Genomic DNA, 16,315 nt, shown 5'->3' on the forward strand with positions numbered 1-16,315 from the left:
ACCACAACCAGTCCTACTCAAACTTAGTTTGTCAAAATTTAAACAGAATTATTGGCTCGTGTTAGCATTTAAACCTTTATTTTTTCAAGTTCTCCACCGCAGATGAATTTGAAGAGTGAAGACAAACCCAACTCTTCTTAATTACAGAGAACCTTGACACTGCTCTCATTCATTTTCACTCGCTCTTCCGCAGGATGAGGTAGGTGACTGTTAGCAGGAGAGTGAGGACAAAAGATATCCACGCCAGGATGTAGGAGTGGCCGTAGCCTCCTTTTGTATCATCATTGGTGTGAAACTTAGCCGTGTAGACTGATGCTGCTGTCATTATGCACAGGCCTGCAGGACACAGGGGAGACAATATTACACACTGTCCAACCGCCGGTACAAAGACATTACAGGTTACTTTTCCAGTTTGTGTGAAGTGATGACTAGATGTTCCAACAAACACTTCTAATTAGTTTTATGCAGGAGCAGTTGTGCTATCAATCCACATGGTTAACACTGAAGAGAGCTCTAATGTGATAAACGGTCACGAATGATGCGAAGACAAAACCAAATCGTGCAGCGAAGCAACAAACCAATACGTTTTACGTCCATCGGATCCAAACCATTACAAGAGTTTCGGTTAGTTTGTGGAACTGATGACTGACCCAGTTTTCTGCTTTTTCAGATTCAGCATCGCACATCACCAAATTTAGATGTACCATGCTATGAAATATTCAAAAATAAACAACCATTTGTGTTTTAATGAACTTTAGCAAACGCATAGTTGCAATCTTATTACGTTCATGAATAACAATAATTGCGTAAAAAAGCTGCATCATTTCCCAGCTTATGTTTTCTTTGAGTCTCTGAAAGACGTGGGGTGATGTGTTTTCCTTATTTACAAACATGAATTAGAAATCTGGTAAAAATACAGTTGCGGCCTCTAAGGGGTGTTCAGTTTTGAATCATGTCTGATTAAATCCAGATCTGATCTACATTTCTCAAAAAGTAAAAGTTTAATGGCCTGAAGTACAAACTGCATATTGTGGTCAAATGTGGGTACTGCGGTCCCTTTATCAAAACAAGACTATTCTGAGTGGACCCCTCCAATTACAATCAGCGCCTGAAGATTCTAGATAACAAGTGAAGAAAGACAAGTTTTCCACTCAACCAGGAAATGAATATTAAATAAGCTTTGTGCTGATGGGATGCTTCTTGGAGCACAAATCTCTGTACAAAAGGGTGTGTGTGTGTGTCCCGTAGTGGTGGTGGTGGGGGGGTGGGGGGTGGATACGCTAGGGACTAGCTGGATTTCCTACCCCCTTGACGGACCATCAGCATGGATAGGCTGGCATTAGCATCGGAGAGGCTAGCCATTAGCGTGCCTAGGCATGCCACTAGCTGGATTTCCTACCCCCTTGACGGACCATTAGCATAGATAGGCTGGCATTAGCATCGGAGAGGCTAGCCATTAGCATGTCTCGGAGAGTCACTAGTCAGCTAGTGGCCAGCCTAGGCACACTAATGGCTAGCCTCTCCAATGCTAATGCCAGCCTGTCCATGCTAATGGTCTGTCAAGGGGGTAGGAAATCCAGCTAGTGGCCAGCCTAGGCACACTAATGGCTAGCCTCTCCAATGCTAACTCCAGCCTGTCCAGGCTAACGCTAACCTATCCATGCTAATAGACAGCAGAGGGAGTGTGTGAACCAGTCAATGACCAGCCGAGGGCTGCTAGTCCCTAGCGTATCTAGTAGTAACGCCGGTAAAGGTGCTATTTCTCAGTAAGCAGCGCAAGCCTCTCAGTTACCGGTGCCAGCTATTATTAATAAGGTTGGTAGTTTGCTATATAGCCTCCTGCTGCTGGGCAGTAGTCTTAATTTCGGCCCCCATACCGCACCATAGATCCATGGATCTATCTGGCATTTACTCAAATTATGGATATTCCCAGTACATCCTGGGAAGCTACATGTGTGTTCCCACATTCTTCTTTGTGGTTTTCCTCTGATCCAACAAGGATGTTAGCAGTAGCTTGGGCTAGCGTTCGCAGTGAATTAAGTTCCCAGAAGGAACCGTGACTATTTTCAACAGCATATCTTTGTGGGATGTGACAATAGCCACCCTAAGCTGCCTTTATTCAACAACAATGTGGATTTGAATTCTAGGACACCTTTAATCTCAGGTGTTAACTCTGAACTGCAGGGTTATCTCAACCTGTTATCCATCTTCTCTCTCCAGATCAAAAAATCAAGTCATTTTTAATCTAATATGCCAATTATTTGCTAGTTGCAGCCTTCATAATCTGATTAAACTGAAAAACAAAACATCTGCAGCTGTGAGTTTCAACTCCTAACTGTAGCAGGGTGCCTCAGAGCCTGAGAGAATGTTGTGTGCCAAACAACAACAGCCTTGTGGAGCTAGTCTCCGTTCACTAGCAGTCACCTAAAATAAAAGCACATGTCAAATCCTGACTCTTTACACTGAATATGCATAAAGCTCTCCTCCAAGGGGCGGAAAACCAGCTGTAGTCATAGTAAAATGAACTCCAAGCTCACAATAGCAATCATTATTGGATTACTACAATAAAACACACAATCGGAGACCATTTCACAGCATGATGGAACAAACTAGTGTTTGTTAACACCAGATGAAATTCTTTAGCTGCACAGAAATATGAGTCTTAGACCGCCCCGCCCTTCTGTGACTCCACAGGCTTTCTAATGGCGGTGTGAGACTCTGGGTGGTGGCTGAGCTTCTTTCTCCCTTTATTTCCTCTGCTGCCACTGAGGAACACCATTGTTCTGTTTGCACTCAGTTGTACCAGACATTTACCTAGAAGTAAAACCAATTCAAATATTCACATAAAATCTTTTTTTTTCTTGTACAAAATAAAATAACTGCAGCAAATGAAAACCATTGTAACGCCTGAACTATTACAATGTTTAAACAAACAGAAAACTGTGGAAACCTTTTGCATTTTGGATTCCTTCAGCAATAATGTGCCAAAGTTTAAATAATGGTAAATGGCCTTCTAGAGTCCTGGAACCCCCCAAGGCGCTTTACAACACAATCAGTCATTCACCCATTCACACACACATTCACACACTGGTGAGGATGAGCTACGATGTAGCTACAGCTGCCCTGGGGCGCACTGACAGAGGCGAGGCTGCCGAGCACTGGCGCCACCGGTCCCTCCGACCACCACCAGCAGGCAGCGTGGGTTAAGTGTCTTGCCCAAGGACACAGCGACAGACTGAGCGGGGCTCGAACCTGCAAATAAGTGGTGTAATGAAGTCCAAAGGATGTGTGTAGACCTCAATAAGCTGTTTCTCCTGACAGCTTGACAGCAGACATGCTCTCAATGAAGAGTTGTCAGGTGAAACTATGAAAAGAACGAGGAAACTCCTTCAAGTCTGTAATTTTACACAGAGGTGCTGCCTGTCAGCTGGGTCTGTAATTTGTAACGAGAAAAGTCAGAAGGTTTAAAAGAGAGAAACATGCAGGAGGAATTTAAGAGATGGCAAGGTTTCTGGGCAGGAGTGTAACAGTAACGCGCCTTCGAAGCAGGAAAAACTCTGGAGCAGAAACGTTTGTGACTCTGTGTTACCTCCTGACACCTCACAGTCTCTACGTTATATTTTATTCTGTTCAATTTAGACTTGGAAAAAATGCAACAACAAAAGAAATCCATAGAATGAGCGGAGTCAGGAGAACGATCACAAATCTGGTCTGAGGTAAGAAGACACCAACAGGCTGAATGAACTCATCCACAAGTCCTGGGAAGATGCTGGGGTGGGCCGAGCGACTGCTAGAACTCTTGTCTCGCATGTTAAACACTCAGAAGACATATTTATTCACGCAACTTCAGATTAAATAAACTCCTGATTTTTAGTCTGCCTTGTGTGACAGCCGTTGGGCAGGAGAGTACCAAAAACATTCCGATTGTACGTTACTGACCTCAGTCAGTCGAGCGTTTAGCACACACAATCCATAAAAACGGTTTCAGCAACAAGAGTATAAATCAATGCCTCCTGCAGCTCCACAGCACACATGACCCCAGGTTACTTACAGGCGATTAGCTGTAAAATGCCAGTGAAGATGAACCTCTGGCCTTTGGGCAGCGTGAACAGCTGAGCCAGAAACACAAACAAGGCCAGGATGGTGAAAACACAGGCCAGGACTACTGTGCCCTGCACCGACTGGAGGTAGTCTGCAACACAATAAACAACAACAAACGAGAGATGGTTTAACAGCAAAACCAACAAAACCTGTCAGCCATGTTCAGTTGGGTCACAGCTGCTTACTGATTCATTAGAATTATGAAGCTGTCCTAAACGTCCTTTCATTTATTGTTTATTGAAACCTGCCTTGCCCTGAAATGGACTGGAAGCCTGTCCAGGGTGTACCCCAGGGGCGTGTCCAGGGAGTGGCCTGGGGTAGCACATGCCACCCTTGGAATCTGATTGGCCACCCCAGGTGTCACCACACTAATTTACCATCAAATAGGCTTTTCATTGTCCACAAAAGGCTTGGGGGTAACACAAAAAACGTGGTGCCACCCATGCACAAAGTTGTGCCTCACCTGGGCCACCCCAGTTTAAAAGAGCTGGACACGCCACTGGTGTACCCCTACTGCTGGAGGTGGGCACCGGCCCCCCGCGACCCTGCCATGGACAAGCGGGTATAGAAAATGGATGGATGGATGAAACCTGCCAGGAGTTTACCTTGTGGGTAATTTTGGAGATTGTAGTAATGCCAGTCTGAGCTAGTGAGCTCCCATCTTCCCCACAGGTCAGTCGACGCAGTCCCAGTTACCCACCAGGCCTGGGAAGAAGGAGAAACGCTGACTGGGCATTCACCTCTAACGAATATATCTGTCTATGTCTGGTGAACAATTTCAGATGAAAGCAGCATTATGATCCTAAATGTTCACAAGACCTATTGCTTAGCACGCACACACACACACACACACACACACACACACACACACACACACACACACACACACACACACACACACACACACACACACTTACACTTACTTACAATACTTATATTCCAACAGGTCATAATATGTGGTGAGGATGATGTGCTGAAGCTCAAAATGAGCATTAGAATGAAGAAGAAGGGAGCTTAAAGAGACTTTAGAAGTGACACGGTTGTTGGTATTGGACAGGCTGGTCTGAGGGTTTTAGAAACTGGTGATCCACTGGGATTTAAACCCACAACCATCTCTGGAGTTTACAGAGAATGGTCTGAAGAGGAGAAACGACCCAGTGAGCAGCAGTTGGGTGAATGACAGGTCTTGTTGAGGTCAGAGGAGACTGATAAGTGTCTCTCCTGTTGGTAAGAACAGGAAACTGGCTACAATTCACACAGGATCACCAGGACTGGACCAGAAGAGACTGGAAAACCTTTCAGCTGCAGCATTCAGATGGTCTGGTCAGAATCTGGTGTCACCAGAATGAAAGCATAGATCCATCCTGCCTTAGGTTCAACCCTTCAGGTTGCTGGTGGTGGTGGGTCCCCTCAGTACCACCTGAACCTGGTTCAACCACCACAGCCTACCTGAGTATAGCTGTTGATCATTTCCATCCCCACATGGACCCCTCTTCTGATGCAGCTTCCTGCAGGATCATGCACCGCGTCACAAAGCTCAGATCATCTCTAACTGGTTTCTAGAACATGACCATGGGTTCACTGGACTCCAGCGACCTCCACAGTCACCAGATCTCAGTCCAGTCCAGTACCTTCAGAATGAGGTGGAACAGCTGATTCGCACCATGGATGGAACTGATGATGTCATGTTAATAAGAACCAGAACCTCTGTTTCCAACACCTTTTTGAACCCATAACATGTCGAGTTAAAACAGGCAGAAGGTGTCTGACCCTGGTACTAACACAGTGTACTAGTGAGTGCATAACACTTTCCAATAACATCATTACACACGACTGAACGTCCACTTCTGTTCCTGACCTAGTCTGTTTTTATATACCTGATGTGGACGTATCAGTGTGGGCGGACTGTTCCCTCAAAGCTTTTTATTGTTCTGTAAGCTCTGCTGAAGCTGTTTCTGAGGAGGTTTAAGGATTTACTGCTGTGGGCGGCAAAAAAACAGATTCTGACATTTAACTCCTGAGTATTTCTGGATGGTTCACACACACACACACACACACACACACACACACACACACACACACACACACACACACACACATGCACGCGCGCCTTGGTGGTTGGGTCGATGCTTGATGCAGTAAAAGTGTAAACTCATAAAAACCCTTTGTTCTTAGACAGTTTGGATACAGACCTTATAAAGGAAACACACGCACACGCACATGTACACGCACACACACACTCACGTTATCAATAGTTGCCACCAGCAGCAGGATGACGGTGGTGATGTGCAGAACAACGATTCCTGCCAGCATAAACATGGTGGCCCACTGAAAAATAATAGGAAGAATGCGGAAGAAAGCACGTCATTATTTAATGTTCCACTCAAACACTTTATGTAGCGCAGCGTTGACTGGGGTGTGGGTGTGTGTATATGTGTGTGTGTGTGTGGGGGGGGGGGGGGGTGGGGGGGGTAGAGGGGAGCCGTTATACAGGCTCTAACTGGCGCCAGAAGTCAGAAAGGATTTTTGAAAAACATCTGGATTCAGACAGGCTCTGAAGCTCTTAAAGACAAACATTTTCTTCTCTAACGCATTTTCATCATTTTTAACTAAACGACCGCATCCATGCACGTACAAACACACACACACACACACACACACTCCTCCGCTCCCTTATCGGATCATTTATCACCGCTTTGGACCGTTTCCGTCGACCAGAAAAGCGCGTTTGTTTGGACTGTGTTTGAGCAAACGGGTGCCTTTCCGTTACACACACTCACACACAAACACACACACACACACACACACACACACACACACACACACACGCACACAAACTTTAAAAAGAGCGCGAGAACACGAACGCACATCTTCGCTCAATTACAACTGCGCACTTCTTTACTTGTGCAGTAGTCACCGCACGCGCGTGAATAAACCGCTCGCAAAGCCTCGGAGCGCCGTCGACTTTAAGGCTTTCTGTCCAAACAGGAAAACATAAAAGAAACGTAAAAAGTTCACATGGAGTTTGGAACGTGAATAGAAAGTTTATGAATAAAAGCAAAGCGAGTAAAGTTTACCTGAAGCGCTTTAACACACGGAGCGGGAGGAAAAGTTATTTGGGAATGTGTAAAGAGTTTAGACCCACCCAGCTCCTAACACACACACACACACATCTCACTGTTTTCTCACTCCCTTTTCCTCTCTTTCCTCCTCCTAAGCCCCACCCAGAAAGTTTCAAACGTCTTTTCCCTCTTTTCCTGAAATATCCCGGTGAGGAAACGGATCCAGTCCGTGCGTAAAAACGAGCTGCGCCAGATGTTTGATCCACCCAACTGATCTCCAGGTCGGCTCGCCGGGTTTATGCAGCTTATGCTTGGACATTTACAGGACTTGTCTGTCGGGGAGTGTCTCTTTTATACACTCACACACGGACGTAATTTTGGGGGGGAACAGGGGGGACATGTCCCCCCCCCCCCACCACCACCACACACACACACTTTTTCCAAAGTCAAGGTTTGACCTCTGCACTTTTTACCATCCAAAACCATTACACTATATTAAATTGACACTGGTTGAGCTCTAGGACCAAGCAGAAAATAACCGTTTGTGTTGAAGCCTGTTTCCCATTAGAACATACTGTAAAAATACCCCACCCCCCACCCTCGTGTCCCCACCACCACCACCCCACTTCTAAAGTGAAAATAACATCCATGCTCACACACTTTCCGTATGCAGACAGAGATGCGGAAAGATGTGACATTACGCAGCGATGGCTCAATCTGCGCCAGGGAGTCTCCTCTTTTATTAACGTTGAAAAGCTCATGGTGACGTTTAAAACAAGGAATTGGTGAAACGAAGTTTCTGACCTCTGTGAGATCCTGATATCTACTTATTTTGTGAAATTGAGTTTTAAAAAACAGAAGAGGGCTGGTTTCTCCTCTGAGAAGTCCAAGAAGACTTTCTTTAGAATAAAATCTAAATATTTGTCATGATGGACCCTCTCCGATCCTCATTGTTTAGATGATCATCAACCCAGTCGAGTTTGTTGTCAGTAAAAACATTTACAACCTTAGAGTTTTCCACACATTTGTTCCAAACAAACAGTTCCGCTCTCCTTTTGTCGTCTGTTGGGATATTTGCATCACAGCACTGATAATGACCAAGCCCCCACAATGCCGCTCTAAAAATGGTCCCATCCCGGAAGTAAGAAAAATTGCAGTTCCATCCTCATCCGCTGGGGGCTGGTGCCAGAAGCGAGCAAATCCTCATTGACTCCCATGTTAAAAATGCCGATTTCACAGCAGAAATAAACATGTTTACAGCCTGGTACCAAAACATGTTTTTTGTCTAAATTATCTAGTTTATACTCATGACAACTCTGAAGGGGGTGAATTTTTTTCTCACTCTTCTGTTTAAGTGTATTGAAAGCCTAAAATTCTGTATAATTAATGAGCATCCGACCCACGTGACCGCCGCCTCAGACCCACGTGACCACAGAGCTAGCTCCGTGGAAAGGCCTCAGTACAGCCTCGGTCTGGCTTGGAAACTGCTCCGGCATTTTGAGTCTCTGTGTTTGTGTATTCTTCTTTGGATATTATTGGTGCAATTGTTGGACAAAATGACTTGCAGTGGTATTAATTGCACTAATAGAGCGTCCAAGGAGTCTCCACTTCATTTTTTTCGGTAAGTTAAAATCTATATTCGTATTTTATGTCACTGCCACCTTTAAACTAGCTGAGTTTACCGAAGTAGCTAGCTAACTATCAGTTTAACATGTAGCATGTACTGTTTAACCATGAAATTTAAATGTAAAATACGGTAAAATAATTAATAGGGCATATTTAGATGGGTAATAGGGTAAAACCCAGTGCATTTAAGATAAAAATGGGTTGAAATATGACGGAGCGCTAAGAGGGAGACTTCTGTGTCCATTCTTCCATCCGGTAATCCCCAGCGGTCAGGCCGGGCAGCCTGACCGATCCGGCGCCTACTTGCTGCGCCTAGCTGCTGCGCGGTCTGACCGCTCGTGGAGTTTTTCATGTCTGACTTTAACCGCATCTAATACTGTATTACGGCGTGAGCGCAACAGCGACAACTTAATATCGATGTGTAAGCAGCCTGAGAGGTAGGGTGTTTTCATCTGAACCCTTAAAACCTCGAGCAGGCTATGCTGCACTATTGACGTGTTAGCGCGCGGCGCTAACAACTTAGCAACGTGACATGTCTCTGAGAAAGCGTAAAACACGGACGCTTCTTCTGAAGCGGAAAATATTTAGCGGAAGTATTTACAGTCTATGATAATGACGTGTTGTTGTTGGACACATGGACGTAATTTTTGGGGGGGACCCACTTTTTCCAAAGTCAAGTTTTGACCTCTGCACTTTTTACCATCCCAAAACAATATTACTTTATATTAAATTGACACTGGTTGAGCTCTAGGACCAAGCAGAAATCAACTGTGTTGAAGCCTGTTTCCCACTAGAACATAAGTAAAGATACCCCCCCCCCCCCCCCCCACACACACACACACACACACTTCTAAAGTGAAAATAACAATAAGCAGCAGAGCAGCGGTAGCCTCAAGGTAAAAACTAAAAATAACTGAATAAAAAGTGTTTACCTCCATGGTCCTAAACTGATGGCCCATGTAGCTCATCTGGCCCATAAGCATGCATTTGCAGGATTTTTCTACTTGAGCTCTTAAGGCAACTTTGCTTTTATACTTTTAAGTCCGTGTGTTGCGCAACTAAATTTGCTAATTTAGTTTAACATCTTTTTTCTTATTCTCTTTTAATGCACATGTTGGTAAAAGCCGTACACCTACTGGTGTAAACTGGTCATTGCAGTTTGCTTAGTGACTAAATGCAGATTTTAGGATTTATAAGTAAATTATCCATCGATTGCAGGGGCGGATTTAGGACTGAAGAACATCCGGGGCTTAACACACGCGCACGCACACACACACACACGTGACACGCACTAGTCAACATCATATATGTCTTGTACCACATAATTTTTAATCTGAAGCTACATATTAAGCATTTTCAGGGCAGAGTATTGTTCCTGTTAGTGTTTAGTGTGAGATGATAGTAAATATTCCCTTTCTTTCTCCAACAACTTTACCTGATAAGCTAACTTTAGGCAAACCAGCAGCAAGTCAAAGTCAAGTCAAAGTCATTTATTGTCATTTCTACCACATGTGCAGGACATACAGAGAAACGAAATTGAGTTTCAGCACACACAATTCAAAGATCAGACATACGTGGGTAAGACACATGACAAGAATTGGTGACTGTGGTCATTCGCAACATGAGTTGCGCTACCTTAATAGATTGATGAAAAGGGTGTTACATGAGGATAAGTGGGGGTAGGTTAAAAAAAAGGCATAGCAGAGTTAGCCCCAGCGGGGAGTAACTCTATTATACAAAAAAACCTCCTTTAACATGGAAGCACAAACAGCACAGATACAACATCAGAGTCCGATGGGGAGGCGGGGATGGGCGGGATCCTGAAGCCTCCAATGGGAGCTGCCACTGCGGCGCATCGACCAGCTGCAGACCAACAGGTGGGAGGGAGAGATAAGGACCAGAGAGCACATTGAAGTTTCCCGCAGATGTCTCAATCTGAAGGAAGATGGGGAAGGTCGGGACACAGCATCTGTCGGCATTCCTCCTTTCATGGGGGTGTGTTGAAGCAGCCTTGAGAGGCTGCTTTGGCGTCAGATAAGGATAAACCTGACTTTGTTTGGGGCAGGCAGAGATAATTTTCCTCTCCACCTTGGAGTCTCTAAGTGGTCATTCATGTCCACCAGTGAAGCCAATTTTACGTTCTAAACATCCCCGCATCGTCCGGCGACCCTCTCCGAGATCAAATCCATTTTGCGTACTATCACAGGCAATGCCGCAAGGACATTATCCAGCTTGCGGTTCACCTCGAGTAACGTCCCAGTTTGTGAGGTCACCGCACGAGCGGCACATTCCATGGGCGCGGGTCGCACTCCAGTCACTCCCGGCACAACAAATATTTTCAAATAAGACTCACAAACCTGAGTCAACACCAGTCTCATCAAATCTGGGGTTCTGTCGCCGTACTTTTGGTCTAAAAAACGTCCTTATGTCCATCTTCACTCATGCGTTTCAGGCAGAGAGTGTGGAAGAAGCTGGCTGCTGAAGGGCTTCTTCTTCAGTGGTGGAGGCTCAGGCAGGCTGTATGCAAATTACTGCCAGCTGCTCCCTCTCTGTTGGACTTTGGTACTGCATGTTACTTCCACGATTTAGATCCGGGGCTTTTCATGAAACATCCGGGGCTTCAGCCCAAGTAGCCGGGCCTAACGCCGTCCCTGGTCGATTGTATAACGAATCGCCTATTTCACAGCAGACATTTAGACCTGCAAGAGTAGGGAAAGTAAAGAAAAGATCTATTAGTGCAACTGCTAAGGATCACGCTTTCTTCTAAATGGAATGCAGCCCTTGTTGAAACACGTGCTTTCTTTACTTTTGTTTACATTTTTTATCACATTTCTGTGAAACTTTGTTTCTTAACACCCTACAATTACTGGACAGGAAACTGTGAAGGGTCAACAGGTCAGTAGTCACATGTGCCCTGCTGAAGCTGAAAAAAAATCCTAATTCATGCTATTCAAAATCTCTGGCTGCTCTTTTAAATGAAGCTAAATACTCCGCCATGTGTTCAACGAAGCACCAACAAACAATCACGCCATAAACCGCTGGTGGTGAAACAGCATTCATTAGACACCACCAGACAGAACAATGCATTAATTGTGAGCATTTTGGCTTTCCTTATCTGTAATGTTAGTGTTTATTTAAGCAGCCTTCCTGGGGTTATATAAAAACCTGATCCCACACAAGAACTTTTTATTCATGTTTTTGCCAACTTCAGTTAAATTCAGTCATCTAAACAAAATCAACTTCACTTCAAGACCAGATTTAATCCAACTTCATTTTCATCTCCAAAATGCTCAGAGGCTGTCAACATGGAATAAAATAACGTTAAACCAGATAAATGTTAAATAACATAAAATAAAATTATTCACAATAATTTATTTGAGACACTTTGATAACTTTGATCTTATTTGGATTTTTAGTAAATTCATCATATTTTTTTAAACACCCAACAGCATGAACTAATGTAGTCAGACAGCTGTTATTATTATTATTTATTATTATTATTATTATTATTATTAATGATAACTGGGGCCAAGGAGTGATGTGTAATTAGAGGATTCTTTTGCAGATAGCACACATCAAACAGAGCCTTTCATCGTTGTTCTTGAATGAAAGCGGGGCGGAGTGATTGTAGGTTTTCACAGAGACGGCTCAGAGTTAGGGACGGTCAATAAAAGACCGAATGGACAGAAGTCCTGATCGCCACAATGGCTGCTTTATGCTGCTGAGCTGGGTGAGGACATTCACCTCCTCATTGGCTCTTTTGCTGCCTCGTTTGTTGACAACGTGGTTCTCTCACCAGGGGCAGAAGAAACTTTTTTCAAGTTTTAACATCAAAGCAGAAATAGCTTCTGCATCTTTTGTGATCTAAAGACCCGAAGAACCAGAAATTTGACAGTTACAGTTTTTAATAATTTTTCATGCTCGTTCACTCGGCGTTGGCCGTTTGCTTCTCTATCGAGTCATTTGCATGCCATTTGAGACCGTGCTGTCAGCTGGTTCACACCAATCTTTTACTTCTCAGATGAATCCTCAGCTGCACCCTGATGGGTTTTTATTATTCTCTGTCTACACACAGCTGAACACTGTCTGATACGTGAGCACAAAAACAACTCTGATTTTATTTAACTGATTCCAGTAGTTTAAGTGTGTACAAGTCTCTCAGGATTAACAATAGACTGGTTTGTTTGTTTGGGCTTAAACCTGAATCTTTCCTTTAAAGATGGTTGTGCTAACTCGTGGGGACCACACAAAGGCTTTAGTGAACAAATGTCATAAATGATGTTGGGTATTTTTATAATTGTACATTTTTGAGGCCTAAAAGATGCCCATTTTGTGTTATTAACACTTCATGAATCTCTGTGTTTGCCAACTGTGGCTGTTCATGAAAGGTTGAGCAAGGATGTTGATTGTGAAAACTCTGTACCTATGTAACCTGAGAAGGCCCCGCCTTCTCCTCCATCCTTTGAATAAAGCCCCTGACAAACTGAGAACACATGGGAGTGACGTGGGAAAAGTCTCGGAGGAGGCTTTTCCCTGCGTTAACTCTCCTTTATTTTGGGGACTCAGGGTAAAATGTCTCCCTTGTTGTCATGTGTGTTAATTTCAGGTTTCAGGGTTATGGAGATTAAATATTGCCCCACATTTAAGTACCTAACATTTTGGTGGAGAATGCGGGCATGCCGAGCTGGTGAGCTGATGGCTTTCCCCAGGAGCAGAGGGGGCCTGGTTAGCTCCATGGAGGGGTTTCTGCGCCCAGCTCTCGCATGACGATTCATGGACTTTACGAATAATCTACTCTCTCTCTGTCGTCCTTTAAGGTAATATGGGATAAATGAAAAATTACCTATCAAATGACATGAGTAATTGGAGTTAGAAACACTTTTGGAGCTTGACTTCAGCCAGGTAATTATAATTAATCAATGCCCCTGAGCCAGTATCTCACTGCCTCTGCTGGGGCACAATATTTCGAGCGCCATCAGCGAGGGAATTTCCAAATAATCTCAGAATGACCCTGGAATTATTTGCGTGACTCGCAGAGCCTCATACGCTGGCATGCAAAGGAAAAAAGGAACTCATCGTGTGTCTGGAACGTTTAGCAAACCATTCTCAGTTTAGTTTTGGGAGTCAGAAGTGTAAAATGTGTGAGAGTTCAGGGAGGGCTTGGCAACCAAACCGTTATAATCATATAATTAGGGGCGTGTTCAGGGATGGCCTGGAGCAGCAGATGCCATCTGATTGGCCACACAAGGTGCCACCCCACTGACTTCCATTTAAACTGACTTTAAATTAAACCCCAGCACAGTTAATGGTAGCATCCACCTTTAACGTTGGTTTCTAGCCCCAGGCCTACAGAACATTAGTCTGTTAATATTATATATTACCTTTTCATAATGACATAAATAGGATTTATAGTCCTGGTCCACACTCCACTCCAGTTGGTGGCGGTAATGCACCAAGAAGTTGCTTGCTAACCACCACACCAAACCTACAGTGAAGTGCACAGTAGGTTTGGAGTGTTTCTCAATGTCAAGGAACCTCGCCTTGATGCCTTTGTCCCACCCCGGTTGCCCAGGAGTTGAACGCCATCAGGAACTCCCAAGGTGTGTTCCAATCAGTTCCAACGTTTATGTGCTACGGAGGTGTCTGTCCTCCATTTGTTAGCCGTTTAGCTAACTGAGCAAGCACATGCGAGGTGCGTTGTTGCCTTCTCTTGGTCAAAAATTTCCCAGAATGCAGCATGGTAGTTTCAAAGGGATGGCGGATCAGGAGCCAGCCGCTACTTTGGGGACCAATTTCCAGTAAGTCAATGAATTGTAGCTTTCGTGCGGATATCTAAAATGTTTTTTTTAGATCCAAAGCAGTTAGCAATGGTTAGTGAGTTTCTTAGTAGTTGTAGCTTGTGTGGCTAGCAGGCAGTAACTTGCTTACATATAACCAACGTATACACAATTAAAAAAGTAAATATAACTTTACCTCATGTGTCACGTGACATGACTGTTGCAGGAGCCGTGGTCACGTGAGGTAAGTCTGTTCTGTTTAACCATTTCCTTTGACCAAGGAAGGGCAGTGTCCTTGTAAGCGAGGCACCTTACCTTAGGCAAGGCGAGGTTCCTTGACACTGAAAGATCCTTGAAGTGCATAGAGATGAAGACAAAGAAGAAGAAGAGATGCACTGGAATAAAAATATTAATTATTTTGTGAGTGGTGACCATTTTCTACATAAAAAGCATAACTATAGGTGCCACCTATGCTTATACAAGTCCCCCACCGGGGCCACCCCATTTTAAAAGGCCTGGACACGCCACTGCTTATAATGTTTGAAGTAAGTGAAATTCAAATGTTTTTCAGTTTTGTGTCTACAACTGTAGACCAGCTCAGTTGCTGGCTTTTAGAGCCACGGGCACACCGAGACAATCTCTTACATCAGCTCTTACTGTGTCTCACTGATGAAAGAAACCCCTACGGCTGGAATACGACCATAATTTTCTCTCCATCTTTACAACCCGACTGTTCTCTTTGTTGTCCTCCCTGGGGATAACAACGCTGACTTTTTCCTAAAAAAAGGAAAACAAATGTGAGCTCTAGTCTTCATCAGACCTCCTGCTTAACGGGCTACTCCACTTTTCTCTGCACCTCCCACTGCTGACAGCAGATTGTTCACCGTTTTTCTTCACCGTGTCACTCTGCTGGATACACACATCTGAAGAAGAAAATATAATTTCTATAGCGCCTCTCAAGATAAAAATCATGAGGCGCTTGATCTGGCTCACCAACCTAAAAGCTGCTGATGGTGATGATTTTAGGGATAATTGACTTGTTTACTGATATCCAATATACCGATGTTATTGACTGATTTTAAGGCCGATATCGGCTGATATTAATTTTAGACTGATAATATTGAACATCCATACTAATTTAGTAAAAATATCCCTTTGACCTTACAAAGATAGACAGATTTCCTGATTTATGCTAAATATTACATCATTTGGGTGTTTTACTAGTTACAATAAACAGTCTTCAGGGGGTTTGGGGCTGGTGATCAAATAAAATTGGCAGGTTGATCAAGTCAATATAGATGTGACAGTGTGAGCATCCTGTCACTGTGACCCGATTGATCATGCGCCCTGGCTACTTGGCCAAGGGGACGTCCATTTGGCTGACTGGTTAGCGCGCATGACTCTGAGAAGAAGATGTGTTGCACTGCATGAGGCAAATGGTGGTCACACCAGATACTGACCAGTTCTGAGTCCCCAGATCCCCAATAAAGCAAAAAATGCACATTCCAGGGTGGCCTTTTATTGTGGGCAGTATAAGGTACACCTGTGCACTATTCATGATGTCGGATCAGCATCTTGATGTGGCACACCTGTGAGGTGGGCTGGATTATCTCAGCAAAGCAGAAGTGCTCACTATCACACATTTAGACTGATTTGTGAACAATGTTTGAGAGAAATAGTAATATTGTGTATCTGGAATGAATTTTAGATCTTTAAGTCCATCTCATGAAAAATCAAAGCAGAAACAAA

At 44.1% G+C, this 16,315-nt stretch overlaps 1 protein-coding gene across 2 annotated transcripts; it reads right to left on the reverse strand.

The window, feature by feature from the left end:
- Positions 1-58: 58 nt before the first annotated feature.
- Positions 59-7,470, reverse strand: emp1 (epithelial membrane protein 1). Of its 2 annotated transcripts, none has more exons than XM_070553755.1 (5): positions 7,326-7,470; positions 6,346-6,429; positions 4,707-4,806; positions 4,052-4,192; positions 59-336 (listed from the first exon to the last, which is right to left on the reverse strand). In XM_070553755.1, exons 2-5 carry the CDS (start codon positions 6,418-6,420, stop codon positions 176-178), a joined length of 477 nt encoding a protein of 158 aa, XP_070409856.1. In that variant the 5' UTR covers positions 6,421-6,429; positions 7,326-7,470; the 3' UTR covers positions 59-175. The 2 variants fall into 2 exon arrangements, with proteins under 2 accessions (XP_070409856.1, XP_070409855.1); XM_070553754.1 differs by lacking the exon at positions 7,326-7,470 and adding an exon at positions 7,179-7,319.
- Between the last annotated feature and the right edge of the window lie 8,845 nt (positions 7,471-16,315).

Source organism: Nothobranchius furzeri, chromosome 7 (assembly GCF_043380555.1).
Source record: "Nothobranchius furzeri strain GRZ-AD chromosome 7, NfurGRZ-RIMD1, whole genome shotgun sequence".
Classification (NCBI taxonomy): domain Eukaryota; kingdom Metazoa; phylum Chordata; class Actinopteri; order Cyprinodontiformes; family Nothobranchiidae; genus Nothobranchius; species Nothobranchius furzeri.